We start from the raw sequence: 16,384 nt of genomic DNA, 5'->3' as shown, positions 1-16,384 counted from the left end.
CCGCCGGCACTCGGAACTGCACCGGGCCGCGCACCGGGCGCAGCGCATCGCATCGCTCCGCATCGTTCGGCCTCCCGCTCCCCTCCTTCATCGCGGCCCAGGGGGCGGGGAAGGAGCGAGCCTTGCTCCTGCTGGCTCCGAGCACGGGGCTGGGTGTCCTCTGCTGCAAATACACTAATTCAACGTTTCCTTCGTTTCTCATCCCTTCTCTAAGTCAAAACGGCGACTCGGGGGTGCGGCAGCGCTGTGCGCTCAGTGGGATTGCACTGCGCTCAGCCTCCAGCCTGGAGGGCTTTCTGCTGGACATCGCTCTGTGCAGCTGAGTTCACAGCTGAGACAAACCCCAGCCTTAGGTAAGGAGTCCCATCAGGAAGGCTCCCACTGTGCTCTGCTCTGCACTGTGACCGCATGGGGACCCTGGCACCGCTGTGCCTCTTTCGGCTGTCAGCTCCACGGGGTCATTGGGACCAGCAACGTCACCACAGCCCTGACTGCCTCTGCCCAGGGTGGAAAGCCCCAAGGTCACAGCAGGATTACTTTCAAAGTTACTGTATTGATATTATTTTAAATAATATTTGTTGTGCCGGCCCATGTGGCTCCCCTTGCAGAGCCTCCCCATTGTTTGCCTAATGGACTGTTTGCTCTACATGCTGCCGGTCTGACCCCCACCCCCAATATGGTTTCAAGCCAAACATTTTCTTCCTGTTTTTTTTTTCTGAGTGAAGCGTGCGTCTCTTGTTTCATCTTATTGGGTGAAACCAACGCCGGGAAGGCAGCTCGAGCAAATCTCTATGGCAACAGATGTTTATCGAGCCCCTGAGATGAGGCACAGGGTTGGGGAGAGGCACTTCAGCATCTGGGATGGGGTCAGGGCAGCTGCCATGCTGATGCCCCAGGTAGGAGGGCAGCACCTTGAGATTGCAGAGTTGTGCTGGTCCCTGAACCACTGGGAGAGATCCTGGGCTGCTTCCTGCAGAGGAGAAAAGTTTGGCCTTGTATAATGGCCCCATGCACCCATGGCACATCAGCCCTGTGCAGAGCAGCACCGGGCAGGGCTGAGACAGGTGGGCACAGAATCTGCGTGGTCCTGGACTTGTGAACCACAGTGCCTGGGTGTTTGCTGTCATCTGGTGTGTCCTGACTTTGTCTCTCCAAAAACTATCAAGGATTAAAACTTGGTGTGTTTTTCTCCCAGAGCTCCCAAGAGCAGCATCTACAGCCCAGGGTGAGAGCTGTTGGTAGGCAAAATTTTGTGGGGGTGGCTCTGCAGGACGGCAGTCAGAGCCTCTCCCGTGTGCTGTGGGTTTTCAGCTTGGGGTATCTGGGTTCTGCTTGCCCTTTTTTTTTTACTATAAGCCATAAAGACAGAAAGTTTGGTTAGACAAATATCTGCAGCTCACAGAGGCTGCAGGACAGGGGGACAGGTAAACAGGAGGGCTGCTGGTGGTACTGCTGCTCCGTGCAGCAAGTTGAGAACCTGTGCACTTCAAAATCCTGTGGTCTGCAGAATGCAGCTGGTGGGCAGTGCCCAAAGGAAGAGCAAACAGGGCTTTCTGCCTGTACAGTAATTACCTCTGGTAGGGGTTAGTATGCTCCTCCCCAGCAGCTCAGGATGAGAGCGATTCCCAGCATCATTGGCAGCTTTGTAGCAGCAAGGAGAGGAGCACTGGAACCTGCAACACCGAAAGTGCGGCCGTTACCCTGGTGGCGAGTGGCGGAGCTGGGACGAGCTCAATCAGGGACTGGTGCAGAGAGCAGCCACCAGCAGGAGGTGGCTGCGTAACCTCCTGTTCCTGACCTCTACCAGCAGCATGAAGCCTTGCTTTTGGTGTCTGGACCACTTGTACGTATTTAGAAGGAAAGCTGCGGGGAAGCGGGGCCGTGCGGGGAAGCAAAGCGCGGGGCGTTCCTGCCGGGGTGCCGCGGGAGGCGCCGCTAGGTGGCGCTGTCCGTGCGGCAATGCCGGGCTCGGAGCGGCCGCGCCGTCGGGGCTCGAAGGGACGCGGGGCACGCGGGGGACTCACGCAGCATCGACCTCGTGGCATCCAGAGAACCGTCGTGAGGTTCCGGCGCGATGCCCAACAGCTCGCAGAGCAGAGCGTAGACGTTGACGCTTTCGAACGGCTCCACTATGAGCCCCTGCTTGAAGGCCGGCCCCACAGCGCGGAAGATGGTTTTCATGTTCATGGCTTCATTGTCAAAGCCATGCTCTCCCGTGTTGAACTGCACCTTGTATCTCTGGAAGGCAGACAGATGTGAGTGTCCCAGCTCTTCAGCCCTCTGGAGCATGGCCCCACCTGCTCCCTCCCGCCAGGTCCCCATGTTCTGCAGTCTCGGGGTATAACCACCTGTTTGTGGGGAGATGGATCAAAATGAAGGCATAAAGCCAGGAAGGTTCTGGTGGGCTGTGAAGAGGAGAGGAAGAAAGAGACAGATCCAAGAAAGACAGTAAAGTATGTGCGTGTGCATCTTACCCCATGGATCACATATCCTGGATCACTGTACATCAAGAGCGGGGTGATCCGGGAATGGTTGGCATAGTGGAATCTCTTTGGAAACTCTTCTTTTTTGTACACGTGTAACTTCGGGTGGGCATTTTTCAGGACTGAATACACGTGCTCTAATTTCCCTTCTTTTGGTATCAGCAGCCCGTTGGGTCCATAATCTAAGAGTTCAAACTGGATGTCGCTGAATGTGAAGTTCTCTACATTCCGGAGGTGGATCTCGTCGCTCTTTATGACTGTCTCCATGCCATGGTCGGATGTGATGATGAGGTTGAGGTTTGATTCCAAGCCACTTTCCCTGATCCTCTGCCTTAAGTAGCCGATGGTTTTGTCCACCTGGCTGACCATGTTTCTCCTCTGCGTGGATTCGGGGCCGTATTTGTGTCCTGTTGAGTCTGGCTCACCGAAGTAGAGAGTGATGAAGTCGAGGTTGTTCACTGTGAACCATTCCATGGCAGTGTCAATGTTCTGTCTCCAAATGGTTTCGTTGCTGTAGTTGAACAGGGGAGGCTCCACCAGCTTCATGCTCACTTCTTCTCCTTGATATTTTGCTTTTGTCCCAGGGAAATGGATGGAGCCTGTCTTTAAACCCTGTTAGTGAAGACGTTATGTGAACTCAGCTGAACTCACTCTGCCTGTCAGTACAACTGATGCCCATGGATGTGGTTGATTCATTCAGCCCCTTGATGTCTACCTCTGCCTCTAACAAAGTTTTCTTGTTCATCACCCATTAAGAGTGATTACCTGGAAGCATTGCCCTTCCCAGAACCCCTCTCTGCTGGTTCTCTCATGACATTAGCAATGCTAATGATAACTTCAGGCTGACCTGTTTGTACCATCCGAGCATTAAGGTGTGCTTTACTGCAGTCACGCAAGCACTCACCCTGAAGTCAACGGGTCCAATTTAGCAGGTAAACATAGCAGAGGTTCGTGTCTGGGGCAAGGTCTCATGTCCTGCCTTAAAGCCAGATCCAAAGCCTTTCTGCAGCCCTCGGTGAGGGGGGAGCAGCCCCCTGCACAGCCCCCCCATGTGTCCTGGGTGAGGCTGGGGAGATGAGGCCAGTGCACTGCAGAGCATGGAATGCTGGGGCTCAGTCTGCTCCCTAAAGAGCTGGCTGGGGTCTTCCTAATGAGGGAGTGGATAACTTCTTTTATTAACATCTTAATAAAGCCAAAACGCACCTTTAATTTTTCTCTATTTTTAATAGGACGATCACGATTATACCTGCCACTGCCTGGGGATTTAATTTTCTTTTCGCTGGTGTAATTAGCCCTGTTGCTTGCAGCAAGGAAGTTAGCTGCTGGCCACTAGAGATCGTGGCTCTCCCGTCGCCTGGAGCGCACAGCCGCAGCAGCAGCAGCAGCAGCCCCACTTGCCTGCCTCTGTGCTGTGATCCAGATGGGCAGGCTGCCGTTGTCCCACCAGCTGTCGATGCCCTGCGTGCTGTAGTAGGGCAGCTTCACCCCCGTGCTGGTGTTGAACCACATGTTGTGGATGACCCCATGATTCTCCAGGTATTTCCCTGCCAGAAGAGACGGATGGGGTGAGGGTGAGCGGGGCTCACCAAGCAGTGGGGCTCCCCACCCATTGGGAGCATCCCAGGACCCGCTGTGGGGCTTCATCCCTCCTGCAGTGCCTCCTGCCCTTTCCACCCCATTTAGGGTTCACCTTTCTGCTGTGTTTAACCCATCCCTTTGCTCTTTCGCTTTCTGTTGTCGTTCACAACGGACGAGGTCAGCGGAAAGCACAAATCCCTGCTGCAAGTGGAAGGCTGGCCCTTTGTGCCGTTCCATTTCATGCTACTTCTATTATTCTATTCTCAAGGCTGCGCAGTTCCTTCTGCGTGACGTCCCAGCCCTCCTTTGTATCGACAACCCTCCCTTGCCTTTCCTCATCAGCAGCTTTCATTAGCATGCACCGCTCTTTTATGCCAAGGTTATTAATGAAAATCTTAAATAAGATTGGCTCTGGCATTGATTCTGCAGGAATTCCCCTGCTGCCCTCCCTGCTGCTCGGCGCTCCTTTCAGCACTACCTGCTGTTGCCTTCCCCACAGCCGGTTACTTACCCACGTTAGAGATTTCATACTAATCTTCATCTTCTCCACCTTAACTAATGATTTCCCACGTGGCACCATATCAAATACATTGCTGAAGTCCGGGAAGATGAGATGTGCTGCATCTCCCTTGTCTAAAAAATCATTTCCCTTATCAAAGCAGGCTGTCGGTTGAGCCTGATGCTATTTACCTCCGATGAACACAGGTTCAGTTCTACCTCAACGCACCTCAACTCTTCTTTCCAAAGCACGTATGTGCTAAAGCTCAGTGTGCCATCAAGGCCGGTCTGTGGGCCGCCTGCTTGGCTCAGTAACTTTTCCTACACCCAACCCCTCCTTTGCCCTTTTCCCATTCTGCACCCCTGCGGGTCGGTGGCACTCACCGGTCAGCAGTGTGAAGTGGCACGGGCTGGTGAGGGTGATGAAGGCAGGGGTCATGTACTGTGCCTTCACCCCCTCTGCTGCCATCGCATCCAGGTTGGGGGTGTCCACATCCTGGTCGTAGTCCCACCGAAAGCCATCGAAGGACACCAGGAGGACTTTGTCACGGCCGGATGTGTGCGGCACGGGGCTGCCTTTTGCTACAGGGAGGGCAGCAAACAGCAGCACCAGAGAAGGGAACATCATCTTGCCCTTGAGGAGAGGTAGCGCAGACATCCAGAGCTCACGTTAATATATGCAGGAGGGGGCTAAGTTCAGCTCTTATCTAATCTTGCAATAGCTGATCGGGTGCAGGGCTTCAGCCAGGACTTCGTATCAGAAGGAGCCTCTTTGTTTTTGTCTGGCTGGAGTGGATTAGCTGGGACTTCTTCCCCCCTCCAACACCACATCTGTACCTCCATCCATGGTGCCTCGTGCTCGTGGCTGTGATGTGAGGCTCTTCCTATTGCTGAAGCATGAATGAGTTTTCTGCCACAAGCAGAACGAGGTGATGGGATGTGCTGGAACAGCCCAAAGGAGGATGCTGTCACCACGTTCTGGCAGCCCATGTCCCCTCCCCATGGGGACCCCTCTGTGCTGCAGCGCCGGCCCGGTCCCATGGCCTGCTGCGAAGCTTTGCTGCGGTGACATCCCATTTTATCACCATCTGTAATTTTTATGACTTCTCTGGGGTTTTATCATTGCTGACAACTCCTTTCTCAGCAAAACCAAGTTTAAGGCTTTTCTAGACTTATGTAACAGGGGTTGACATGGGTCCCTGGGGCTTGAACTCTCAACCTTTGTGTCTTTGCTCATCTCTCTCTCTGCTCTGGTTCTGGATGTATTCCTCGGTCGCTTTGCTACCCAAGTGCTCTGCCATTCCCCTGCCTCCCTGAGCTCAACCATCTCCTTTGGTTCCCAGATCTGCCTGGGCTCATCCCCCAGCACGTCCTCTCCCAGGGTGAGGTGGGCAGATGAGTTGTGCTGCCCATGGCTCTCTCTTCCTGACCTTGGTACCCCTGAGCATCCCCCCAGTATTGTCCTCTCCATGAGGATATAGAGGCCTGCCAGGCACTGAGGAGTCAAAGGGTTCCTTGATAAATACGTTATCTCCTTGCCAGGTCGGGAGTAGCCCTAAATATTCCACATGCTGATGTGAGGTCGTTCAATAAGTCCCTGTGCTATTACTGATGATCAGCACGTGGGAAGGTCCTGATAAGTTATCGTGTCCATCTGCTCTACTGGGAAAGAGAAGGTGGTACTGAGGAGGAAGCACTGCTCTAATCTCTAAGGAGTACTTAGTAACAGGTGTTTCGAGGTGCATTTTGATATTCAGTATCTGTGGAGCATGAGGTGCAGATAAAGAACGTTACCTTTGGCCGCTCTATCTGGAGACACTGCTGATCTGCACCTGGAGCTGATGCAGTTGATCTGGAACCAGCAGAACCCCACTCTCACCCTATGAGCAGATGTGGCTGAGGGGCTACCACGGCTCAGAGACCCCTCACTGATGCTGCTGGGGCCGTGGGAGCTGCGCTGGGAGTGTGGCTGATGCTTTCACTGTGGGTGGGTGCCTGGGAGCTCCAAGCAGGAGCACTACCCATGGGTGTTCCCCAAGGGGAAGCCGAGTGACACTTGCAGAGGTCTGTGTGAGTCACATGGATTTCATTCTTTCTTTCTTTCTTTTTATTTTTTTCTAATGGAAAATAAAATTGCAACTTTCTTGGGAGAGCAGGATGACGGCTGCCACTTGAGTTTCTGACAGGGATTTCGTGCTTTGACCCATGGAGCGGCCACTTGGCTCTGCAGGGACCATTACTGGCACAGCTGGGGCTGCTCACTGCTAATGGGGTGAAGGAGGGGGCACAGGTGAGCCTCACTGATTGCTGGGGGAGGGATGAGACACTTTATAAGTGCTCTCCCACATCCCAGCTGCCTTTTTAGTGCTAACTTTCCCAAGCCCAGGAGGGGAACTTAGCAGAAAGGAGAGTGAAGTGCAGACCTGGATGTGTGTGAAGCTTCCAGGGAGGTGAGGAATGGGGCCTGGGTGGGTGAATGGCTGCTGTCTCCTGCAGGAAAGTACAGTGACAGCATTTCTGGGTGCCTGGCAGGTTGGCTGAAGGCTGGAAATGGTAAACTGGATGGGTTGACAGAATGGAAAGAAACATCTTATTTTTTTGCTTTGCTGCCCAGCCCCAAAGAGCTCTGTTTTGTACAGCAGCTCCCCTGACCCAATGGTCAAAGCATTATGTGTGCAGCCCTCTGAGAAGAGGGAGAAGGAAGGAAAAGGGAGGGGAGGTTGCTAGGAGAGTGGGAAGGTAACTGAACAAAGCAGCTTGAGGTGTCCTGGTTTGCCCCTGTGCGTGCTCATACAGAATCTGCTCTTTTGTCTGATGCTTGGGGTGTGTCTGCAGTGCTCCTCTGGGCTTCTGACACAGAGCTGTGTGTGTACCAAGAGCTCATTAGTGCTATTAAAGTACCCAGTGCCAGGACCTTATGGCTAAGACTGTGGTGCTGCCCCAGTGAGCAGAGCTGGGATGAGCTGTGCAGCTCAGTGGCCTGGACTGCAGACAGAGGGAGATGTGTGGGGCTGCTGGGGGGCTGGAGGCTGTGCTGGGACAGCTGGGAGGCAATGGGAGCTGAGCAGGATCAGTTCCCTGCAGAGCACAGCAGGTTTGGCTCTTTGGAGGGGGCTGTTCCAGTGGAGGAGGAATCTTCTGTGTGCCCACCTGCAGTGATGTAGGGATCACTGTGGGTGGGTGATGGGGAGGGGCAGTGGGAGCAGCGGGGAGGGGGTGGAGGGTCTGCACTGTTCTCATCTCTCCAACAGGAAGCTCCTGCTGCAGGTGTTTGCCTGGTTGGCCATTACTGGCTGGGATGGGATGGGAGTTTTGCCATCTGCCTCTCTCAGGAGATGCTGTGCTTGCTGCTGAAAGCATTTGGTCTGAAGGAATGTGTGAGTAATGCAGGGAGGGGGCAGAGCTCTGTCAGAGGGAACTGCTGAAATGTACCCGAGGTCAGGGCTCAAAAAAGCTGTGCCCCCCTGCCCAGACTTGGGTCACCACACAGCTATTCCTGCAGGGCAGGGGGCAATGATGGGAACGTGCTTTGTGCTGCCTGCAGTGATGAAGGGCTGGAGCACATCCTGTGGCAGGAGCCAGGAGCAAGCCCATGGGAGAGGGGCTCTTATTTCAGCCCCCGTGGGAGCAAGGAGCCCTCCCCAGGAGGGACCCCAGGGGACAGCTGCTTGTCTCGTTGTCTTCACACGCACACACAGACTCAGCCTTTAGCACAACCCCAGGCTCTAATGCTCCTGAGACATCGCTGGTTATGTATCTAGTCCCTGAAGGCTCACAGAGATCAGTGCTGCTTTTCTTCTCTGCTAGCTTGGTTCATCGAGGTCAGACTCTGGCCGTGGGGTTTCAGCAAAGTGAGAAGCGGTGCAATGGGTCAGGATTGCAGCAGACAGCCCCAGAGGATGTGTGAAGGGAGTGCAGAGCTGGAGTTCAGCAGTGAGGTCAGTTTGGTGCAGCAGTTGGGTGCTGATGGAGTTCTGGGCAGCAGCGTGGCGGGGTCTCAGCACCAGGCTTGGGGCCAGCCACAATGTGGCTGTTGGCTCTGAATTTATTCAGAGGGTGAAGATCAAACCTGCCTCCTGAGGAAGCTCGTGTGTGTGTGTGTGTGTGTGTGTACAAGCCACAGCCTGCTGGGGGTCTGAGCCCTGAGGAATGGGGTGGGGTCAGTCCCATCTCTCCTGGTTGCATCCTTGCTGGGAACCCTTTCTCTGCTGCTCAGTTAAACACGGTATTGACCACTTCATCAGAGCCTGGGGCTCTTTCTCAGCTTTCTTAGCTAATGGCTGTGTCTGCCTCCCATTGATCCTCAGCTGCAGAGCTCATTGATCAAGTACATTTCTTATTACGCTTAATGGTATTTTACTCCCTTCTGTGCTTACCTCATGCCTGATGCTCACCCAGTGCTTCTGCCTGCAAGTGGCAGAATTCCCCTGGTCAGAGCATCATCCTTGCCTGTGCCAGCACTGCTTTCTTCCCCTTGGCAGCCTTGCTGCCTCCCTCTGCCTGGTTGGCCTTCCTTCTGCTTTTCCCATCTTCCTTTTCCTCTTGGACCATCTGCTTGTCTTCCAGTTCCTTGCCCCCCGTGTCCCTGCTCCTCTTGGTCAGTGGGATGGAGATCTCTCTCACCATCCCTCCCTATGATGTCGCACCAGACACAGGAGGAGAAGGGTGTCATCCACTTGGGTACGAAAACCACTTCTCTGTAAGGTCAGCTCTAACTTTCCTGATACAGAAGGGCATTGTCAATCCAGAATTGGAGGTGGTCCTTCCCTTCTGTGCTGCCTCTTCCTGCAGCTCGCCCAGCTGGAGTGAGGTGCAGCAGTCAGGGCACCGTGCTTCCTTTTGCCCTCCCCCCACACGGACACCTTTGCACTCTACACACACAATGTATGTTGCCTCGCTCTGTGCCTCACCTCCTTTCAACTCCCTTGCATGCATCATTCAAAAGCCATAACATTATTGGGCATAAAATATTTACTTAACTGAGCTTTTTGCAAATATTCCCCTCCATTATTTTTCCTCCTTTTGGGAGCAGACACTGCTTCTCCTGTGCTCTCAAATGGCTTCTCTTAAATAATATAACAAGAACATATGAACACCCACTAGCCTTTTTCTTTCTCTAGAAATACCCATAAATATAACGATGTCACCAATCCATTACAGCCACACCAGGCCCGTGGCTCAGGAGCCCCCAGCAACACAGGACCTGCCTGCGTAATCACCTCCCTGTTGTAAGAGGGACAGGCAGGGAAGTTGCCCACAGAGGGAGCATAAATGCATGAGAAGATCTGACATGATGCAAGGTATTAATATTAATTAAGAACTGCTCCTTTCAGAGGGGTGTCTGAAGTCTAGCAGAGGGAGTGCAGGACTGATGTCTGATCGCAGTCTGGATGCTGGGCCAGCTTCTTGGAGCAGAATTCCCTCCAGCAGTGAAATGGCTCATTGCTGGCAGGCTGGCCTGCAGCACGGTGATGCTGAGAGGCTGTTCCCACTGCAAGCAACAGGACGGGCGGGCCTTGACAGCTCTGAAAGAGCGGGCTAAAGTATGCTATAAGCTTGAGGCAGCCGGATAGGATGGTAGTGCCTTCCAGAAGTAAACGCACATCGGTGAGGGAATGCGTTCTCTCTTTAGGAGAGGCCATCAGGCTGCCTCCCTGCTGTGCTATGGTGCCGTGGTGGGGCTCTGCTGGGTGCCGGTGGGGCTGCGGCTCCCACGTGTGCGGTGCGCGGGGCTGCGGGCGCTGTCCGCGGTGCTGACTCCGGCCGTGCCCACCGCGCCCTCCTAGCCGCCCTCCAAGCTCCAGACGGAGCTCTTCCCCTTCGAAATTCCTCCTCGGGGCTCCCGACCCTTCTGCAAAGTCCGAATGTGCTTTAATGGTGTGTGCTGTTGCTCCCGATTGATTTGCCCGTTGCTATCAATACCTATCGATATGTGCCTGGAGGTGTAATCCTATCTTAATTCCCCCCTCTGGAAGGGGGTAGGGGGTTACTGCAGGGTAGCTGGTGTAGCCTCCCTCTGGCTCAAGGCAGCCGTTGCAGCTGGAACCTGGGCTTTTCCGGTCTCTGCAGCTCTGGCCAAATGGCCGCAGGATGCCTGGGCTTTTCTGGCTCTTTAGTAAGGTGTCAAGTCATCTCAGGGGGAGGAAGAATCTCAGAATGGCCCAGGTTAGAAGGGACCTCAAGGATCATGAATCTCCGACCCCACTGCCACAAGCAGGGCCACCAACCTCCCCATTTAATACTAGACCAGACTCCCCAGGGCCCCATCCAATCTGGCCTTGAACACCTCTGGGGATGGAGCATCTGCAGCTTCTCTGGGCAGCTGTTTCCAGCACCTTATCTCTCTCATAGTAAAGAGAATGTGGCCTCAGGAAGGCCACGTGAAGAGACTGCTTCTGCAGTTAAAAACACAGCTGAACATGAAAACCACCACATGTTTCCTTATTCGCTTGTTGCTATCGTTGTCCTCATTATCTGAGCCTCTGGGGTCGCACTGCCTGCAGAGAAACACAGAGCGAAATAAAAGGCTTTGGGAGGAGGATGTGGGGATGTACATGGCTGCCCAGGGAGGTGGTTGAGTCACCATCCCTGGAGGTGTTCAAGAAATGTGTGGATGTGGTACTAAAGAACATGGTTCAGTGGGCAGTATTGGTAATAGGCGGGTGGTTGGGCTACATGTGCTCAGAAGTCTTTTCCAAACTTAATGATTCTATGAGGATGGCCCCTATGTAGGAGAGCTGGCCTACGGCTCTGTTGGTTTGGTGTCTTATCCGCCTCTATCAATCTCATCTGAGAGTTTTGCATAATAGCTGGATAGTTTGAAGCTGATTGGGCAGGGCTGTGAGCAGCTGGATGGTAAAATAGCAGATGAATGTTTCTGAAGCTGAGTAATACAAATGAGAACACATTCTCAACTACTTAAAAAAACAAAAAAACACCAACAAAGCAGGCCTTCAATATTGCCTCCTTGGGAAAAGGGATCTTGCAGTGTCTGTGGGTAGTTCTATGAAAATGTCTTCTCAGTGCGCGGTGTCAGTCAAATAAAGCGAATTGATTGTTAGTAGTTGTTAGGAGAGAGACTGAAAACAAAACAGCAGCAATGTTATGCCAAGGTATAATATGCTGTGTTGCAGTGCAAATGTTCTTGTGGTTGTGGTTCTCCAATCATAGAAAGGAGGTGGTTGAACTAGAAAAGGTAAAGGATGACAAGGCTGATCAGAGGCACAGGACAGCTTCTGTTTGAGAAGAACCTAATAAATTAGGGCTCTCTTGGTTGGAGAGACAATTGGGGTGATAGACTACGCAGTTTTATAAACTCAGGAGTGGCATAAAAGTGAGTAACAGGAAATGAATATTCACTATTTCTCATAAATATGTGGTATCAAATGAGAAAGATAACAGATTTAAAACGTAGAAGGGAGGGATATCTTTTTTTTCATTCAATGCTTGGTTGTGTTGTGCAGCTCAGCACTACATGGTGTTTAAGAAACCGGTGTCCCCTGGCTCAGAAAGCCATTAGACCCATACAGGAAGGCGGATGCATTAGCAGCTCTTACACAGTGATGCAGATGCAATGCCTTGCTCTCCGTGGCTGGGTGCGGTGGCTGCCTTCAGCACAGGAGCAGCGGGTAGGTCAAAGGGTGTGGAATGAGGGCAAGGTGCAGCCCCATAGGGCTGCTGCGGAGCTGTGGGGCATGCAGCTGCCCCAACAGAGGCCATGGGCAGCTCAGTGCATGCAGCTGCTGCTGCTTTATCACTCCCTCTTCTGCAGTACTGCTGCAACCATCGCTGTCCCTGACTGCAGCTCAGCTGCCCACGGCATCAGCTCTCCATGGCTTGGGACGTGCCTTTGTGTCACCGAGGAGCGTTTAAGTGTTTTCCTGTTACAGCAAGGTGAACAGACCTTTCCCTGTAATGCTGGCAAATCCCTGCTCCTGAGGAGCAGTTAATTGATTTCCCTTTTCATCGTGCCTCCTCTCCCCGTGGCGGTGCTGACACCCGTGCTGCTCGGAGATCTCTGCCTGAGTGCGGAGTCGGTGGCTGCGACAGGCAGATCCTGAAATTATTGATAAACACTCATTGGGGCTGGAGCCTGGTAAATTGCCAGCAACCCCAGCGGATTTCTCTCTTGCCAGCATCATTTTTCTTGATGACAGCATGTTCAGAAGTTTGTCAGGGAGGGGGCAGGGCCTCCTGGTAACTTTTTTTTTGTTTTTATGCATCAGTTGCCTTAAAAGATCCCTGCTTACAAAGAGGAGAGAGGATGGTGAGCTAGCGCCTGCAGTTATCTCTGTCCTCCAGCCTGTTCCCAAAGAGCTGGATTCTCCTCCAGGCTTTGTCCTCCCCTGCATGCCTGCAGCTCTCCCGTCCCGGCTGTGCCTTTCCCAGCTCAGGGCTGTTGGATTCTGCTGTGCTGCATCACTGCTGTGTGGGACCGGGGCTGAGCTGTGCCCTGTGATCCCAGCAGAGGTTCTGGGGCAAAACAGAGACCTCAGCGTCCCAGGAGCTGAGGGGGGGGGTCTGTAGGGCTGGCTTTGGCTGGGTGCCCACCCTATGGCTGCAGGAGGCAGCTCCTCTCATGGCAAGTTCCTATCTGCCAGCATGCAATTCTGCATGTGCGTTGCTTTGTGCCCAGCTTATGCAGTGCATACAAATGCGCCTGGATGTGGCCGTGGCTGTGTTGTCTCGAGCTGTTGCTCTCTTCAGAGCTTGGAGCATTTTTCTCTCTGCTAGGTCTGCTAATTAGTGGGAGGTTGTGGATCAGGAGCAGAGGGAAATGTCCTTCTGCGGTTCTGGCACTAGAAATAATTGAGCCATTTTTCACCTATGGCCAATCTAATTCTGTCCACATCTTGATTTTTTTCTCTTAATGGCTTGGGGATGCTGTTGGCAGCGACGGGATTCACTGCCGTGTCCAAGCTTTTCAGTAATCGCCTGGATTTCTCTCTTGCTTGCTAACTGCTTGCTGGTCCCTCTGTCCTTTGAGCTCCTCAGAGAGGGACTGGAGCTCAGTCCAGCCGAGCTGCACTGGCCATGCATTGAGCCTTCAGCCCCATCCCAAGGTAACAGCGCAGGACTGTGTGCCCATACATCCCAGCACCACTGCCCGCCTCTGGTTCAGTTCCCTGGTCTGTCCTGTCCTGCTCTGCCCACACGGACATGAGCTGCTGTTCCCTCCACCTCCCTGAGGTGTTGAGCGTATCCCATCATGGGAACCAACAGGGATGCACCTCCCAGTGCCCCCCAGCACCGCCAGCCCCATCCTGCCCCTGATGTGCACCAGGGCACAGCTGCTTGGCAGAAGCCTCTCTCCTCTCTCTGTGCCTAATGAGCGCATTCCTGCACACCCAGGCTCTCCCAAACCGAGCAAATACCCTATTACAGTTGTCATGGAAATTAGAAAGTGTGTCTGTTTGAGTTTCCTCGGCGCAGGGCTCCGTGTTCCCAGCGGTTTGTACATCAGAAAGCCTCTCGCCGTGCTAATGCAGGAGCAGCTCCCATCAGGTGGCTGGGACTCGTGGTGGGCAGCCCCAGATTGAGGGCTGAGTGCCACCATTGGATGCGCTGGGTTTCTTTAAGCCTGGCTGCCAACTGAAAGGTGCGATTTATCAATGCGGCTCCCCGGAGGCTCGGGGCCTGTCAGGCACCAAAAATCACATACATCACCGTGGGGGGGAGTGCTGCTGCCTCCTCTTCTTATTTATTTATTTTTTGGCCGCTTCTTTTTATGTAAGTGCCATCCATGCAGGCAGCTCAGTGCTCTCCAAGTGCTCTGGGAATGCCTCCCTCCCCAAATGTGTGTTTGGGGACCAGGAGCTAAGCAGTGTGCGGGGAGCTGTGCAGCCTCTGATACAACTGACGTTGTCCCCAACTTCCTCCTGCCCTCCACAAATGTGTGTGTGTGTGTGTGTGCATGGATCTCGTTGCCTTTTCCTTTATAGCGTTTTATTTTTCCATTGTTTACGGGCCGTGGGATTGGAAGCGAAGCATTTGCTTAATTGCTGTCAGGCAAGGAAATGGGTTATAAAGTTGCCAAGGGAAGAAATAGATGGCTCTGGGGTTGAGCGGAGGGAGCGAGTGCGAAGAGGAAGGGAGCAAGGAGAGGTGGGAAGGGAGGAAGGTGAGAGAACAGGATGGGTTCAGCAGCGGGGCTGGGAAGGAGACATGGGGACTCCCACCCCCTGCTGCTGCGCCGCTCCGTTGGCCCCATTCTGGGCTCTCAGCTTGTACTCTTTATCTGCATCACTTTCTTGTTTCCTTCATCATTTCCCCGAGTCTCACCCTCCACCATGTCATCTCCATTGCACGGCTCCTCCCTCTCCCCATTTGCCACATTACTGCAGCAAGGACTCACTTTCCCATCTTTTAGTCTCAGTGCCATACATAAAAGCGCTCTGATGGCCATGGCGTGATAGCAAAGACAGAACTTAATTTCACAGCATTTTCATGTAATACTCCATAAAACCGAACAAATTTGCTGGAGTCCAAATCCATCTCATTATGCGGAGTCATTGAAAGGGAGGCTTTTAGATTCTGGGACTCGGCGCTCGACGAGGGGATGTTAGAGAAGAAGAGGAAAAATAATTAATTAGGTGCTGCTCTGTATCTTTGATCCTGCGTGGCGAGGCACATTGAACGGAACGCCTGGCTCATGAATAAACGCCGCACGGAGCCCTGATTTTTTCAACCCCACTTGGGAAATTTTAAGCAAGTCTGGAATGGATGAGGGGAAATCCCCATCCTGAGCCCCTCTGTGCCTTCATATGGATGTGTCCTGCTCTGTGCCTGCCCCGTGGCTGGAGCACGTGGCTTGGGACCCAGAGGGAAGCCCTGAAGTTTGGATGTCTCTGGCATCCCCCGATGTCCTTCTATAGGAATGGGTCCCAATGAGGCTCCTGTGCCCTGATCAATGGGGGCTGCTGCTCCCAGCCTGGCTATGCTGGATGTCCTGTCCTTGGGGTCAGCCATGGGCTGGGCAGGTAGTTCAAAAATGCCAGCAAACCAATCCTGCAGAGCAGAGAGCTCGCTTTGCCTCTTGGTGTTAATTAATCTCAGAGCCAATGAGGACACTCTCATCTGTCCTTACTTAATCCATAGCCCAGAAATCTTCAAATTATGTCATTTGTTCAATACAGACGAAATTAATTACTCTGGGATATAGGCAACAAGTTGCATTTCTGATGCCCCTTATCGCATAATCAAATCTACAAAGTGCTTTCTGTGCAGCCGCAGTGGCAGCGATGGGATTGCCTGCAGCACTCGTGAAATACTGAGCAGCATCCTCCATAAATCTGGCACGGTGCTGACTCTTACAGGAAACCTATGGCTGAATGTAGGGCTGGGGGGGCCCTGCGTGTGCCGTGGGCAGCATCTGGGTGCTCAGTGCCCCACTTTGGCCCTGGAGCTGAGAGATCTGTCCTTGGACCCGCTGTTTATTGTGGGTGATTTGGGCAGGCACTGTGTACCCATGGCTAATGTGTTGTGATAAAAAAAAAAAACAAACAACCTACACTGGTTTGTTTGCTAAAATGGCAGAAATGGCAGTAATGAGATGAAAAATGTCACGGCTGGTGAAGGCAGCTGTGGTAGGGATGCACTGGGGCCTTTAGCCCAGCTCTGAGCTCACCTGGGCCACAGGCGGCGTAAAATCTATTTGGAGAAGATAGAAATGTAATTTCTCTCTGCCCTATCAATTTAAATAAATTAACTATTAGATTAGCTGCACTTAAAACAAAACAAGAAATCAATCCCACCGACCTCAGCTGCTACGAAGCCGTGCTTTGCACTGCTAAACCTGCAACGGCCAAAGGTCCCCAGGAAGGGGG

General features: G+C 53.1%; 1 protein-coding gene across 1 annotated transcript; it reads right to left on the bottom strand.

The window, feature by feature from the left end:
• Positions 1–705: 705 nt before the first annotated feature.
• ENPP7 (ectonucleotide pyrophosphatase/phosphodiesterase 7) lies at positions 706–5,220 on the bottom strand. The gene is made up of 6 exons (XM_010721321.3): positions 4,944–5,220; positions 3,882–4,027; positions 2,475–3,095; positions 2,025–2,238; positions 1,573–1,673; positions 706–970 (listed from the first exon to the last, which is right to left on the bottom strand). The coding sequence occupies exons 1-5, from the start codon at positions 5,215–5,217 to the stop codon at positions 1,585–1,587; spliced, it is 1,344 nt and encodes a 447-aa protein (XP_010719623.1). The 5' UTR covers positions 5,218–5,220; the 3' UTR covers positions 706–970; positions 1,573–1,584.
• Positions 5,221–16,384: the final 11,164 nt, after the last annotated feature.

The sequence above is a fragment of the Meleagris gallopavo genome, chromosome 20, assembly GCF_000146605.3.
Source record: "Meleagris gallopavo isolate NT-WF06-2002-E0010 breed Aviagen turkey brand Nicholas breeding stock chromosome 20, Turkey_5.1, whole genome shotgun sequence".
Taxonomy (NCBI): Eukaryota; Metazoa; Chordata; class Aves; order Galliformes; family Phasianidae; genus Meleagris; species Meleagris gallopavo.
Note: the sequence above shows the minus strand (reverse complement) of the source record. Positions and strands in the feature narration are given on the sequence as shown.

Bases quoted from the DNA above. Each gene is read 5' to 3' on its own strand.
- ENPP7 (XM_010721321.3), bottom strand. From the start codon at position 5,217: ATGTCTGCGCTACCTCTCCTCAAGGGCAAGATGATGTTCCCTTCTCTG. The intron at 4,028-4,943 runs GTGAGTGCCACC...CTCTTCTGGCAG, and splicing joins CCACTTCACACTGCTGACCG to GGAAATACCTGGAGAATCAT. The intron at 1,674-2,024 runs GTGAGTCCCCCG...TCGGTGTTGCAG, and splicing joins TGCCACGAGGTCGATGCTGC to GTTCCAGTGCTCCTCTCCTT.